Genomic DNA, 12,391 nt, shown 5'->3' with positions numbered 1-12,391 from the left:
TGGGGCCTATCCCTGCATCCTGCACCTTGAAGGCCAGGTGGCAGCGGGAAGTCCTGGGTGCTGGAATGGGAGGCCAGCAGTGCCAGGTGAGGTGATGTCCTCTCATGGCCACTGGCGCTTTGGGCCCAGGGCCTGGTCAGTAGATAATGGAAGGTCACTTGTGTCCCCAGTGCTCCTGTGCCCACTCCGGGCTCCACCACTTCACCATTGTGTCCCCAGTGAAGTCATGGTGTTGATCCAGCTTTTCTATCAGCACGCACTCCCTCAGCTTCCCTGCAAGGCCGGCCGGTCCCCAGGGCTGCAGAGAACAACAGGTGGCCCTGCAACAGGACCCAGCTCTCTTCTTCCTCCAGGGAACCCCCAACATGAGCAGCCCCTCCCTCACAGTCTGTCTCTGAGTCCCCAGTAGCTTGCCAGAGACCGGAGGAGCAGGCCTGGGAAGTGTCATGGTCCCCAGTCCAGGGTGGAGCCCCACTGCCAAGTGCCAGGCATGGCCAGGAGTCCCACGGAGCAGAGGATGGTGTTGCCACACCTTCGGGTGGGCCATGTCCCTTTTCAGAATTAGAACCTTCATTTACCCTACGCCTGCTAAGTGTGGGAAGGCCACGGGGTGGTCCTGAGACTGTGCCAAGATGTGCCAGGGACCTGAGGCCATGAGGAGGCGGCGAGGGTCCCAGGGAATGGTGAGGTCTGGTCCTGGCTCGGAGCGTTGGAGGAGAGGCGAACTGGAGGGCTGGGAAGAGGGGGTGTCGGCCGAGGTGCCGCCTGCTGGCGCCCACCATGCCCCACACTGCGGATACAGTGGTGGGGTGGTGGAGCCCGGAGTGGGCACAGGAGCGCTGGGGAAGCGACTCGGGGGTACGCGAGGCCTCTTGGGGTCCAGGTCCAGCGGGCGCCCGGCCCGCTCCGCCCCCCGACTCTCCGCCTCCCAGTCCCTCGGTTTCCTCCGCTGGGAAACAGGCGCGAACGCGGGCCCGCCTCTGGGACACCCCCACGTCCCGGTGGCCGCACCCTGGCCGCGACCCCCGCCGGGGCGGAGCTTGCGTTGGCCCCGCCCCGCCTCCGCCCTCGGAGCTCCCGCCCGCGCGCCCCCGGCCCAGCTGCGGCGCGTGACGCGGGGCGCGCGGCTCCGGAGGCCACCGCGGACGAGCGCAGGCGACGGGAACTGGCGGCTAGCGGGCGGCATGGCGGCGGCGGGGACGGCGGCAGGGCCGGCGGGGCCCGAGCCCATGCCGAGCTACGCGCAGCTGGTGCAGCGGGGCTGGGGCAGCGCGCTGGCGGCGGCGCGGGGCTGCGCGGACTGCGGCTGGGGGCTGGCCCGCCGCGGCCTGGCGGAGCACGCGCACCTGGCGCCGCCCGAGCTGCTGCTGCTGGCGGTCGGCGCGCTCGGCTGGACCGCGCTGCGCTCGGCGGCCACCGCGCGCCTCTTTCGGGTTAGTGTGGCAGGGGGCCGGGACCTGGGTGGGGGAAGCTGGGGCGGTGGGGAGGCTTGGGACGGAGAAAATCGTGGCGCCGCGCGGAGTCGGGGCTGGGGGTGGATGCGGGGGTGTGGCCGGGCTGGGGTGAGTCTGGGACGAGGGGGGCCCGACACGGGTAGGGTGTTCAGGACGTGGGGGGAGCCCTTTCCGGTCAGTTTGGGACGAGGAGGCCCCGCGCAGTGGGTTGCTCGGGTTTCTGCGCTCTCTACTGAGCAGCGCCCAGCTCTGGACAGAGGAGCCCAGGACGGGAACGGGGAGGGCTCGACGCCCTGGCGTTGCCTGCGCCATCTGCCTCCTGGCCATTCAGGACGCGCCTGGGCCCGGAGCGGGGTCTGCTGCCTAGTCTGTGCGGTGTCTGTGCAGCGGCGGGGCCGCCCGGCCTGCTGCTATGTGGAAGAGGCAGGAGCTGCCAGGTCGCTGCCTGGCGCCTGTCTGGGGTCAGCGCCACCCTCCGACTAGGGGTGGCAAAGGCCTGGGCGCCCTGCCACGTTGGTGGTCGCTCCCTTGGAGGTAACATGGCCTGGGATTTTAGGGCTGGACTGTGCTGCCTCCAAGGGGCGACAGCAGAATTGCCCCATTTCTGGCGAGGCCACTGCGCCGGCCAGAGATTGACCATGGTAGTGACATTGGCACCTGATCCCTGGGGAGGGGTCACTGTTGCAGAGGCTGGTGGGAAAGCGTTGGGGCCTCTAGCTTGCTTGACACCCCCGTGGACTAGCTGGGGTCACCCTGCCCCAGTCTGGCTGGTAGAGGGTGCGAGGACAGAGTGCCCAGCGCCAACAAAGGGGCCTTTCTCTGCTGGCGGGGAAGAGGCTGGCCCTTGTTATTAGGTCGAGGATGGGCTGTTGTCTGGCTGCTACTCTCCCTGCCCCCGTCCCCATGTCACCCACATGGGGGAGAGACCCCAGCCACCACTTTGCTGTAGGGGGTGGGCAGGCCTGCCGAGGAGAGCCCCTCTGTCTTCGTCCATCCTGCTTTGACTCTGCCCCTACTTCCCAGTTTCCAGCTGGGAAGCAGAAGGCTGGGAGGGCTAGAGCCAGCGGGGAGGGGATGTGGCCACTTTGGACTACCCGGGACCAGGGCAGAGACAGCAAAGTCATGCACCCCTCACTTTTAGCATCCCCAGAGGTCAAGCTCCAGCCCCAGGCCCTCCCCAACCTGGGTGGAGATGCTTGCCCCAATTCGAGGCTCACCCTTCCCGAGAAATGGGTGGAGGGGCTGCCGGGTTCTCCAAAGCTCATCTTCTTGGCAGCAGCTTGGTTGCCAGGGGTTACAGGAGCTGGCTCTGGCTGTCTCCATGACAACAGCTCCAGGCTCCGGGCTCCGGCCCCCTCAGCCTTGGAGGGAGGGGCGGGCTTGGCCCGGCAGTTCTGGAGCCGAAGGCCCCTCCCTGCCCCAACCCTGCAGCTTCCTTTGCCCTCACCCTTGCCTTGTGGTTCCCCCAGAGGAGACCTCTTCCTCTCAAGCTCTCCCTACCCCTTCTCATCAGCCCTGTGGGGGTCCCCACATGTTCCCCCAGGTGCCCCCACATCCCCCTCCATCATGCCTTCATGGGTCAACCCCCACAACCCCTCTCATGTCTTAAATCTCCTCCTCCTCCCTGTTCTGCTCCTGCTGTCACCACCCAGTCCCCCTACCCCCCTCGACTGACCCCATTGGTCCCCCACCAGCCTCCACAGCCCTCCTCCTTCCCCCTCAGGGTCCCCCCCTTATTCCCCTCCCCAGCGCCACTGCAGCCGGACAGCTGGGCACTAAGTTTAGCCCTTGGCAGGCTCCTGTGGGCTCTGGTTACGCTCCAGGCGGCTGTGGGCACAGGGGCTGCCCAGCCTGGGGAGTCCCAGGGCCTCAGTTTCCCCACCATGGAGGAGTGCCCCTGGCCCCCAGCGCTGACGGCTGCTCAACTGCCTTTTCACCTGTAGCCCCTGGCCAAGCGGTGCCGCCTCCAGCCTAGAGATGCCTCCAAGATGCCTGAGAGCGCCTGGAAGTTTCTCTTCTATCTGGGCTCCTGGAGCTACACCTCCTACCTGCTCTTCGGCACTGACTACCCCTTTTTCCATGACCCACCATCTGTCTTCTACGGTAGGAGCCCTGGCATGATGGGTGGGGAGGGCTCTCCTAAAACATAGAGAAAGGGCCCGGTGCAGTGGCTCGTGCCTGTTAACCCCAGCACTTTGGGAGACTGAGGTGAGAGGATCTTTTGAGCCCAGGAGTTTAAGGTTGCAGTGAGCTATGATGATGCCACTGCACTCCAGCCTGGGCAACAGAGCAAGACCCTGTCTTAAAAAAAAAAAAAAAAAAAAAAGCACAGTGAAAGGCACACAAGGGAGCCGTATACTTATCAGAGACCCCAAAAATATCTTGGAAGTCAAGCCAGCCCCAAGACAAGGGTGATGATGGGGCCCTGGGGATAGTAAAGGGGCACCTGGCCCTGTTGAGGTCCGGGGAGACATCCTGGAGGAGGTGACCCCTGCCTGAGCCCACGCAGGCATTCCAGATATCAGAACAGCACATGCAAAGGCCCTGGGGCACACAGATGGTTGTTGCACGGGGACTGGAGGGTGGCTGTAGAGAGCTGAGGCAGGAGTTTTGAGTTTCATTCTGAATGAGATGGATTTAAGCCAGGCTGGACAGGATTGGGTTTTGTGGATTAAAAATGCCTCCTCTGGCTGCTTTGTGGAGCAGGGAGGGTCCCCGTGGCTTGGACCATCTTGGCAAGGAGATAGACACAGAAGTGGCCACATCCAATTGATTGGACTTGATGTTGGGGTCGTCAAGGCCTGATCCCTGGGTGGGATGGGCAGGAAGGTGACTCCAGTGAGGTCTTCGTGACCTGTCTCGGTGGAGGAGGCAGGGCAGGGGCCAGCACGGGCAATGGGCAGGTTATAGGAAACCCCATCTGTGACGGCGGTTCGGGCTTCTCTGTCCCATGCTGACCACCCAAGCTACGTACCAGGGACGCACGTGAATGGTGTTTTCTGCTTTGTGATGGGAACAGCCTACTGTGAGAGGCCTCCTCTTGGCACTGGGCCCAGAACTTAAAGCGGATGTGTCACCCACGGGGCCACTTTTCCCCTGTAACACACCTCGAGTCCCTAGAGGGGCAATGTTAGCTGCTGCTCGATTTTCTTTATAGACGGATGGCCCATAATTGAACTTTCTTTTTTTTTTTTTTTTTTTTTTTTTGGAGACAGAGTCTCGCTCTGTTGCCCAGGCTAGAGTGAGTGCCGTGGCATCAGCCTAGCTCATAGCAACCTCAAACTCCTGGGCTCAAGCGATCCTTCTGCCTCAGCCTCCCGAGTAGCTGGGACTGCAGGCATGCGCCACCATGCCCGGCTAATTTTTCTATATATTTTTAGCTGTCCAGATCATTTCTTTCTATTTTTAGTAGAGACAGGGTCTCACTCTTGCTCAGGCTGGTCTCAAACTCCTGAGCTCAAACGATCCGCCCGCCTCGGCCTCCCAGAGTGCTAGGATTACAGGCGTGAGCCACCACGCCCGGCCCGTAATTGAACTTTCTTAACGTTTTGGGCTTGGAGTTGCGTCCAGTTTCTTACAGATGATGCTCATAAGTTAGCTACTTCTTTCAATGTGCATTTATGGAATGCCTGCTGTGTACCAGGCCCTGTGCTGCACACAGCTGGAAGCAGGTCAGAGAAAGCCCCCCACTTTCTCTGAGAAAAGTTTGGCAGAGGGAGGAAGGGGTGTGGGGTGTTGAGGAGGTGGGGAGTGGAGAGTTTTCAATGGGGACGGGGTTGGCCCCACTGGAGGTGGCTCTGAGGGGGACCTGGAGGAAGGAGTCAGGCAGGAAATACGGAGGCTGCTGTGAAGGACCAAGGACTGTTACTTACCTAAGAGGGATGTGACCGTGGGTTAGCGATCTGCCCAGGGGCCCAGGAGGGAACTGAGGGTGGGAGCTCGGGCTCTAGGGGGCTCCCACCAGGACAGCCCCAGGGGTTGAGAGGGGAGGGGAGAGATGTGGCTGATTTGAGGCAGAGCTGGCTGGGCACCGTGACTGACACCTGTAATGCCAGCACTTTGGGAGGCTGGGGCTGGAGGATCGCTTGAGCCCAGGAGTTTGAGACCAGCCTGGGCAACATAGCAAGACCTCATCTCTATAAAAATTTTGAAAATTAGCCGGGCATGGTGGCACGCACCTGAAATCCCAGCTACTCGGGAGGCTGAGGCAGGTGGATCGCTTGAGCCCAGGAGTCCCAGGCTGCAATGAGCTGCGATTGCACCAGTGTACTCTAACCTGGGCAACAGAGCTAGATCCTGTCTCTAAAAACATGTTTAAAAGATAGAGCTGATAGAATTTGCTGCCAAACCAGAGGTGGGTGTGAGACAGGAAGAGGGTGGGGACGATGCCAGGGTCTGGGATCTCTAGTGACATGGGATCCTTGTGCCCGAGTAGCAGCCTGCAGCTTGCTCAGCCCCGAGCCCACCCTCCAGGCCCCCACTGCCTCCTGCCTGCCTGGCCCTGACCCCACCCTCCAGTCAGATCAGCGCCATCTGCGCAGCCCCGCTTTTGGCCGAGAGGTTCTGCTCCCGCTCGTCCCCAGTCCCAGCTCTGAGGCCGTCACACTGGAGCCTGAGGCTCCACCCTTGTGCCTCCAGAAATCCCATCAGGTCCACGACGATACCATCCCCAAGTCTCCAGTGCTGCACCTGGACCCCAAGATCCCACCCCAGAGCCTCCACCGCCAAACCAGGGCTGGGAGAGCTGCTCCAAAGTCCATCGCCCCCCCCGGACCCCCCCAGCCTGAAGACACCAGGACATTCCGACCTGCTTTGAGCAAACACCCACAACCCAGGAACCAACAACAACCTTATCCAGCTGTGCAGTTACCTCTGTGGGGAGACCCCAGGTAGAGCCAGCCCCACAGCAGCAGCCTCAGTGAAGAGGGTGTGGTCCAGCTCCCAACTTGAACATCCTGCAGCTGTCTGGAGAGTTCCCAGTGAAGAACGGGAGACCCCTGGACTGAGCCTGGACACCCCCGTTTGTCATGTGTCATGGGGAGGGGGTGCAGAGGCAGGAGGGGGCGGGGGGGGGGGGCGCAGCCAGCTGGAAAGGTAAGGCCAGAGATCGAGTGGGGAGGCTATGCTGACTCTGGTGGCCCTGAACAAAAGCTGGGACTCAGAAGTTTCCAGAAAGGCCAGGCGTGGTGGTTCATGCCTGTAATCCTAGCACTTTGGGAGGCCAAGGCAGGAGGATCGCTTGAGGCCAGGAGTTTGAGACCAGCCTGAGCAAGAGCGAGACCCCGTCTCTACTAAAAATAGAAAGATCATCTGGGCGTGGTGGTGCCTGCAGTCCCAGCTACTCGGGAGCCTGAGGCAGGAGGATCCCTTGAGCCCAGGAGTCTGAGGTTGCAGTGAGCTGTGATTGAGCCACTGACAGAGGTGCAGTTTGGGAAGATTAAGAAAGTTCTGGAGACGGACGGTGGTGATGACTGCACAGCACCGCGAATGTGCTCTGTCACCACCTCTGCACTTACAAGTGGCTCAGGCGGTAACTTCAATGCTGTATCTCTCTTACCACAATTTCAGAAGATGAACCATTTTAAAGCAGACAGTAGATGAAGGCTGTTGCTGAGGTGGGGGCACGGGGGTGTCTAGGGGGCAGCTGGGCTCCAGGTGTAGGTTATCCCTAAGGGGGAGCAAGAGGCCCCAGATGGAGCCAGGAGGGTCTGTGTTGGGAGGGGGTGGGTGGAAAAGGAGTGACCAGAGAGCAGGGAACAACCCAGAGAGTTCCAGGCTGATGTGAGCAGAGGAGTGCATGGCCTTTGGTCTTAGTGTCTGGCGGTTCCTGGTGCTGTGGCAGAGAAGGGGCGGGGGAAGAGGTGGGGAGTCAGGAGGGGAAGGGAGGCAGGGACCACCTGGTGGGAGAGCCCAGACTCGGCGGCATGGCACCCCAGCATGTCTCGTGTTGAAGCTGGGGATTGTAGGGACGGGGTCTGGGACACTGACAAGACAGGGACCTGGTAGGAGGAGGCAGGAAGGGGAGCCGGGGCAGGGATGGCAATCCTGCAGGAGACGGACTCCAGGGTAGGAGCACCTCCTCCTGAAGAAAGAGAGCTGGGAGTTATTTAACAATGATGTGTCTCTACTGGCTCATCATTTGCAACAAGCGTGCCACACTAATGCAAGGTGTTGCTCACCGAGGAGTCTGTGGGTGTGTTGCAAGGGAGGGGGGATATAGGAACTCTCTGTCCTATCTGTTTGATTTTTCTAGAAACACAAAACTGTTCTTCCAAAAAAAAACACCTATTAGTAAAATATAATAGGCAGAGAACTGGGAGTGGAAAATGTGGGATCAGAGAAGCGTGGTGGCCCCGGTACGGGAAGGACGCACACATGGCTTGGAGGTTGTCATGGGGTCACTCGGGGGTGCCCAGAGGCCCCAAAGGTCCCTTATGGTGAGGTTCGGCTCTCCCCAGACTGGACGCCGGGCATGGTGGTGCCACGGGACATCGCAGCTGCCTACCTGCTGCAGGGAAGCTTCTACGGCCACTCCCTCTACGCCACGCTGTACATGGACACCTGGCGCAAAGACTCAGTGGTCATGCTCGTCCACCACGTGGTCACCCTGGTCCTCATTGTCTCTTCCTACGCCTTCCGGTGAGGACAGGAGCGGGTGGGCGGGCGGAGGGCATAGCACAGGCAGAGGGCAGGGCTCGGAGGCTGATGCTGTGGGCGGCGGGGCACAGAGGAGGACTGCGGGGCCAAAGATTCCAGAGAGAGATTCTGCAGGGATGGGGTGAAAAAGACCCAGAGAGCCACTACCACATCCCACGACAGTCCGCCTTGGACTTGGCCCTTGACAGGGTCACACAGTGAAGGCTGACTGAGCACCTGCTCTGCACAGGCACCAGGGGCCCAGCTGTGAACACAACAGATGCACCCAGGTGTTTGGAGCCCGCTGTGGCCAGCGCCGAGCGTTCCCCACGGGGCCCATCCAAACCTCAGCGTGCCGTGTGTGTAAAATGCACCCAATTTCACAGGCTTTGTACGCAAACCAGAGTGAAAACATCCTACCCTGTTGGTCCCTTTGTTATCTCGATTACATGTTGAAATGGCAATATTTTGGATATACTGAGTTAATTAGAATGTGCTATTAAAAAAGTCTTAACCTGTTCCTTTTTCCTTTTTTTTTTTTAAAAAAAAGTGTGGCTGATAGAAACTTCAAAGTGACATGCCGCTCACATTCAGTTCCGCCGGGACCAGCAGCTCTAGCTGCACTAACACGGTAGCCGCCAGCCGCAGGTGGCTGGTACAGCTTTAAACTTAAATAAAAGCACACCTTTCCATTCCTCAGCCACACAGGCCACATTCAAGTGTTCAGTGGCCACATGTGACTGGTGGCTCCTGTATTGGATGATAGAAGTTTTAGGATATTCTCATGGTTCTAGAAAGTTCTGTCAGCACTCTCTAGAGGGAAGGTGATAAGAACTATGGAGAAAAATCAATTTGGAGGACAGGCCTTTGGGGTATTAGGTCTAGGCGGGTGGTCTGGGGTGACAGGTGCGAGAAGACTGAAAGAAGTGAAGGGAGGCACTGAGAGCCCAGGGAGGGGTATGTGCAAAGGGCCTGTGGCAGGAGCCCAGGAGGAGTCAGGAGGACAGAGTGCGGAAAGGGACCTGGCGTGGGGCAGTGAGGCACTTGGCCACACCCAGGCTGAATCTAGGCCCCTTCCCCCAAGCAACTGTCAGGTGGAGACTCTGGAGGGGGACATAGGGATGGCCTTCAGGCCTCTTAAGATCCCAGTGGGGATGTGGCCAAGGCCTTCCCTAGGCAAGTCTGCAGCTTGCAGTGATGTTCAGGCTGCACACGCACACCTGGGAGTGTCAGCGTGGCAGTGTCCAAAGTGAGGAATGAGCTCGTGGGGCATCTGGACACAGAATGGCCCACGCCTGTGGGAGTCAGGGGTCACAAGGGGTCAGAGGTCACAGAGGCGAGGCAGTGCCAAGAAGGAACTTCCAGGAAGGCTCTTGAACCACGTGGGGACAGTGAGGCAGGGAGAAGGAGGCTGCAGTGGGCCAGTGAGGGGAGGAGTCCTGGGGAGGGAGGTGGGCAGGGCAGGTGAGCCAGGGAGAGGCCCACGGGGAGTCTGGAGGTGTGGCCCAGGGGGCCAGTGCTGGGGGCGTCAGTGCAGAGTGGGGGTCCCGAGTGTGAGTAGCCCTCTCCTCTCCCCATCCTGCCCCCCCAGGTACCACAACGTGGGCATCCTTGTGGTCTTCCTGCACGATATCAGTGACGTGCTGCTCGAGTTCACCAAGCTCAACGTCTACTTCAAATCCCGAGGCGGCTCCCACCACAGGCTGCACGCCCTGGCGGCCGACCTGGGCTGCCTGGGCTTCTGCTTCAGCTGGTGCGTGGCGGGGAAGGGGCGGGCCGGGCGGGAAAGGGGGTGGGGCCAGGCGGGGAAGGGGTGGGGCCCAGTGGTGCGGGGGGGGGGGGGAGAGGGGGGGCCCTGGAGGAGAGGCACTAGACTGGGAAGGGGTGGGGGCTGGTGAGGCGGATGCGGCCCTGAAGGGGAGGGGCCAGGCAGGGAAGGTGGTGGGGTGGGTGGGGCCAGGCGGGGAAGGGGTGGGGCCCAGTGGTGCGGGGGGGGGGGGGGGGGAGAGGGGGGACCCTGGAGGAGAAGCTCTAGACTGGGAAGGGGTGGGGGCTGGTGAGGCGGATGCGGCCCTGAAGGGGAGCGGCCAGGCAGGGAAGGTGGTGGGGTGGGTGGGGCCAGGCAGGGGAGGTGGTGGGGTGGGTGGGGCCAGGCAGGGGAGGTGGTGGGGTGGGTGGGGCCAGGCAGGGGAGGTGGTGGGGTGGGTGGGGCCAGGCAGGGGAGGTGGTGGGGTGGGTGGGGCCAGGCAGGGGAGGTGGTGGGGTGGGAGGGGCCAGGCAGGGGAGGTGGTGGGGTGGGAGGGGCCAGGCAGGGGAGGTGGTGGGGTGGGTGGGGCCAGGCAGGGGAGGTGGTGGGGTGGGAGGGGCCAGGCAGGGGAGGTGGTGGGGTGGGAGGGGCCAGGCAGGGGAGGTGGTGGGGTGGGAGGGGCCAGGCAGGGGAGGTGGTGGGGTGGGTGGGGCCAGGCAGGGGAGGTGGTGGGGTGGGTGGGGCCAGGCAGGGGAGGTGGTGGGGTGGGTGGGGCCAGGCAGGGGAGGGTCTGAGTGCGGAAGAGGCGGGGTTGGGCCGGGCAGGAGAGCGCAGGAGGGGGCTCTGCGTAAGCCAGGATGGGGGAAAGGGGGCAGAGATGGGTGGGGATGTGCAGTCTTTAATACAAGTAAGCGGGTCCAGGATGGGACAGGACAGGGACTAGGTGGGGCCGCCATCCCCCTCCCCCACGGCCTCCCGACATGGCCCTGCCTCCACAGGTTCTGGTTCCGCCTCTACTGGTTCCCTCTCAAGGTCCTGTACGCCACAGTCCACTGCAGCCTGCGCTCCGTGCCTGACATCCCCTTCTACTTCTTCTTCAACGCGCTGCTGCTACTGCTCACCCTCATGAACCTCTACTGGTTCCTGGTGAGTCGGCGGGCCCCTGATCAGCAGTCCTGTGCGCACCCCATCCCTGTGCGTGTCCCCAGGGAGCCGTGCAGGCACAGGTCCTTCTCAGGCAGGCCCGGGGAGGGAACACCACGTACAAGGGGCTGGTGGCAGGAGCGCCCCCCCAGCTGTCCCTCTCAGCCGGTCCTTCCCCTCCCGCAGTACATCGTGGCATTCGCCGCCAAGGTGCTGACGGGCCAGGTGCGCGAGCTGAAAGACCTGCGCGAGTACGACGCGGCGGAGGCCCAGGACCCCAAGCCCAGCAAAGCTGAGTGAGTGTGGAGGGGCCTCTGCCCCACGTCCGTTCCCTTAGCAACAGCCGTCCGAGTGCACTCTGTGGCCAGGCCCCCAAGACACGGCAGCGGATGAGGCCGACGCGGATGCTGCCCGGACCCTACTCGGAAACAGAGACTTCGATAAGGGGGGGTGGGGGACGTAGCCACAGAGTGAACTGCTGTGAAGGACAGAACAGCGAGGAAGGGGAGGGAGGGGCCTGGGCAGGGGGCAGAGCAGCAAGGGGCCAGAGGCAGCGAAGGCCAGGCCCAGTGGCCGGCGTGGCCAGAGTGGGCAAGCCAGGGATCCGTGGGTCCTGAGGAGTAGCCATTGGCCAGGCCAGACAATGACCTCTGACCCACGTCCCCACCAGAGTGGGTGGCAGTGCAGGTGGGAGGAGGGAGTGCCAAGGGCTGCAGAGAGAGCCCATGCTGTGTCCATGCTGAGACGTGCTGGCCTCGGGGTCCGACAGGGAGCCTGGTGGCCAGCCAGCAGGAGGTGGGGCTGGGCGCTCAGAGCCAGTCTGGCTCCGGAGGGAGTCCTGGGGCTGGAGAAATAAAGGGGCCTCAGTGAGCCTCCTGCAGGTGGCGCCTTCGGGCCCTGCCAGCCCTGGGGTGAGAGCCAGATGGTGTCCAAAGCCTGGGGCAAGGGGAGGGGGCAGCGCCCAACCCAGCGGTTAATGGGGGCAGATTTGGGTGACAAGCAGGGTCTGGGGTGTGCAGCCCAGAGGTAACATGAGGAGTGTCTGAGCAGGCTGTGGAAGGTCCCAGAAGGTGCTGACTGGCCAGCCCTCTGATTTGGCCAGTGGGGCCATCGGTGACCTGGCACGGTGGTTTCAGGGAAGCAGTGGCTCAGAGCTCGATGCAGTGGGTGGGAACAGGAGGAGATGCAGAGATTTAACACACCCCGGCTGTAGCAGGAGTGTGGTGGTCAGACCCCAGCTGAGGAAGGGAGAACCAACCAGGCTTGCTTTGGGTGTAGGTAAAACAAAAATAAAAGAATCAGATACGTTGTTCCTTCTCCACTCCCACTGCTTCACTTACCTAGCCTAAAAGAAGAAAAAAAAAAAAGAAAGAATCAAAGATAATTCAGGACTTTTGGCTCAAGCTGCTGA

At 61.8% G+C, this 12,391-nt stretch overlaps 1 protein-coding gene across 3 annotated transcripts; it reads left to right on the top strand.

Moving 5' to 3' along the window:
- The first annotated feature begins 1,098 nt into the window (after positions 1-1,098).
- CERS1 (ceramide synthase 1) lies at positions 1,099-12,202 on the top strand. 3 transcript variants are annotated; one of them, XM_069494226.1, is made up of 7 exons: positions 1,185-1,433; positions 3,398-3,557; positions 7,913-8,093; positions 9,682-9,843; positions 10,836-10,983; positions 11,167-11,276; positions 12,117-12,202. In XM_069494226.1, exons 1-7 carry the CDS (start codon positions 1,185-1,187, stop codon positions 12,175-12,177), a joined length of 1,071 nt encoding a protein of 356 aa, XP_069350327.1. In that variant the 3' UTR covers positions 12,178-12,202. The 3 variants fall into 3 exon arrangements, with proteins under 3 accessions (XP_069350336.1, XP_069350327.1, XP_069350345.1); XM_069494235.1 differs by lacking the exon at positions 12,117-12,202 and having other exon boundaries at positions 1,099-1,433; positions 11,167-11,351; XM_069494244.1 differs by lacking the exon at positions 12,117-12,202 and having other exon boundaries at positions 9,727-9,843; positions 11,167-11,351.
- Positions 12,203-12,391: the final 189 nt, after the last annotated feature.

Source organism: Eulemur rufifrons, chromosome 2 (genome assembly GCF_041146395.1).
Source record: "Eulemur rufifrons isolate Redbay chromosome 2, OSU_ERuf_1, whole genome shotgun sequence".
In the NCBI taxonomy this organism is placed as follows: domain Eukaryota; kingdom Metazoa; phylum Chordata; class Mammalia; order Primates; family Lemuridae; genus Eulemur; species Eulemur rufifrons.
This window is presented reverse-complemented; position numbering and strand designations above follow the sequence as displayed.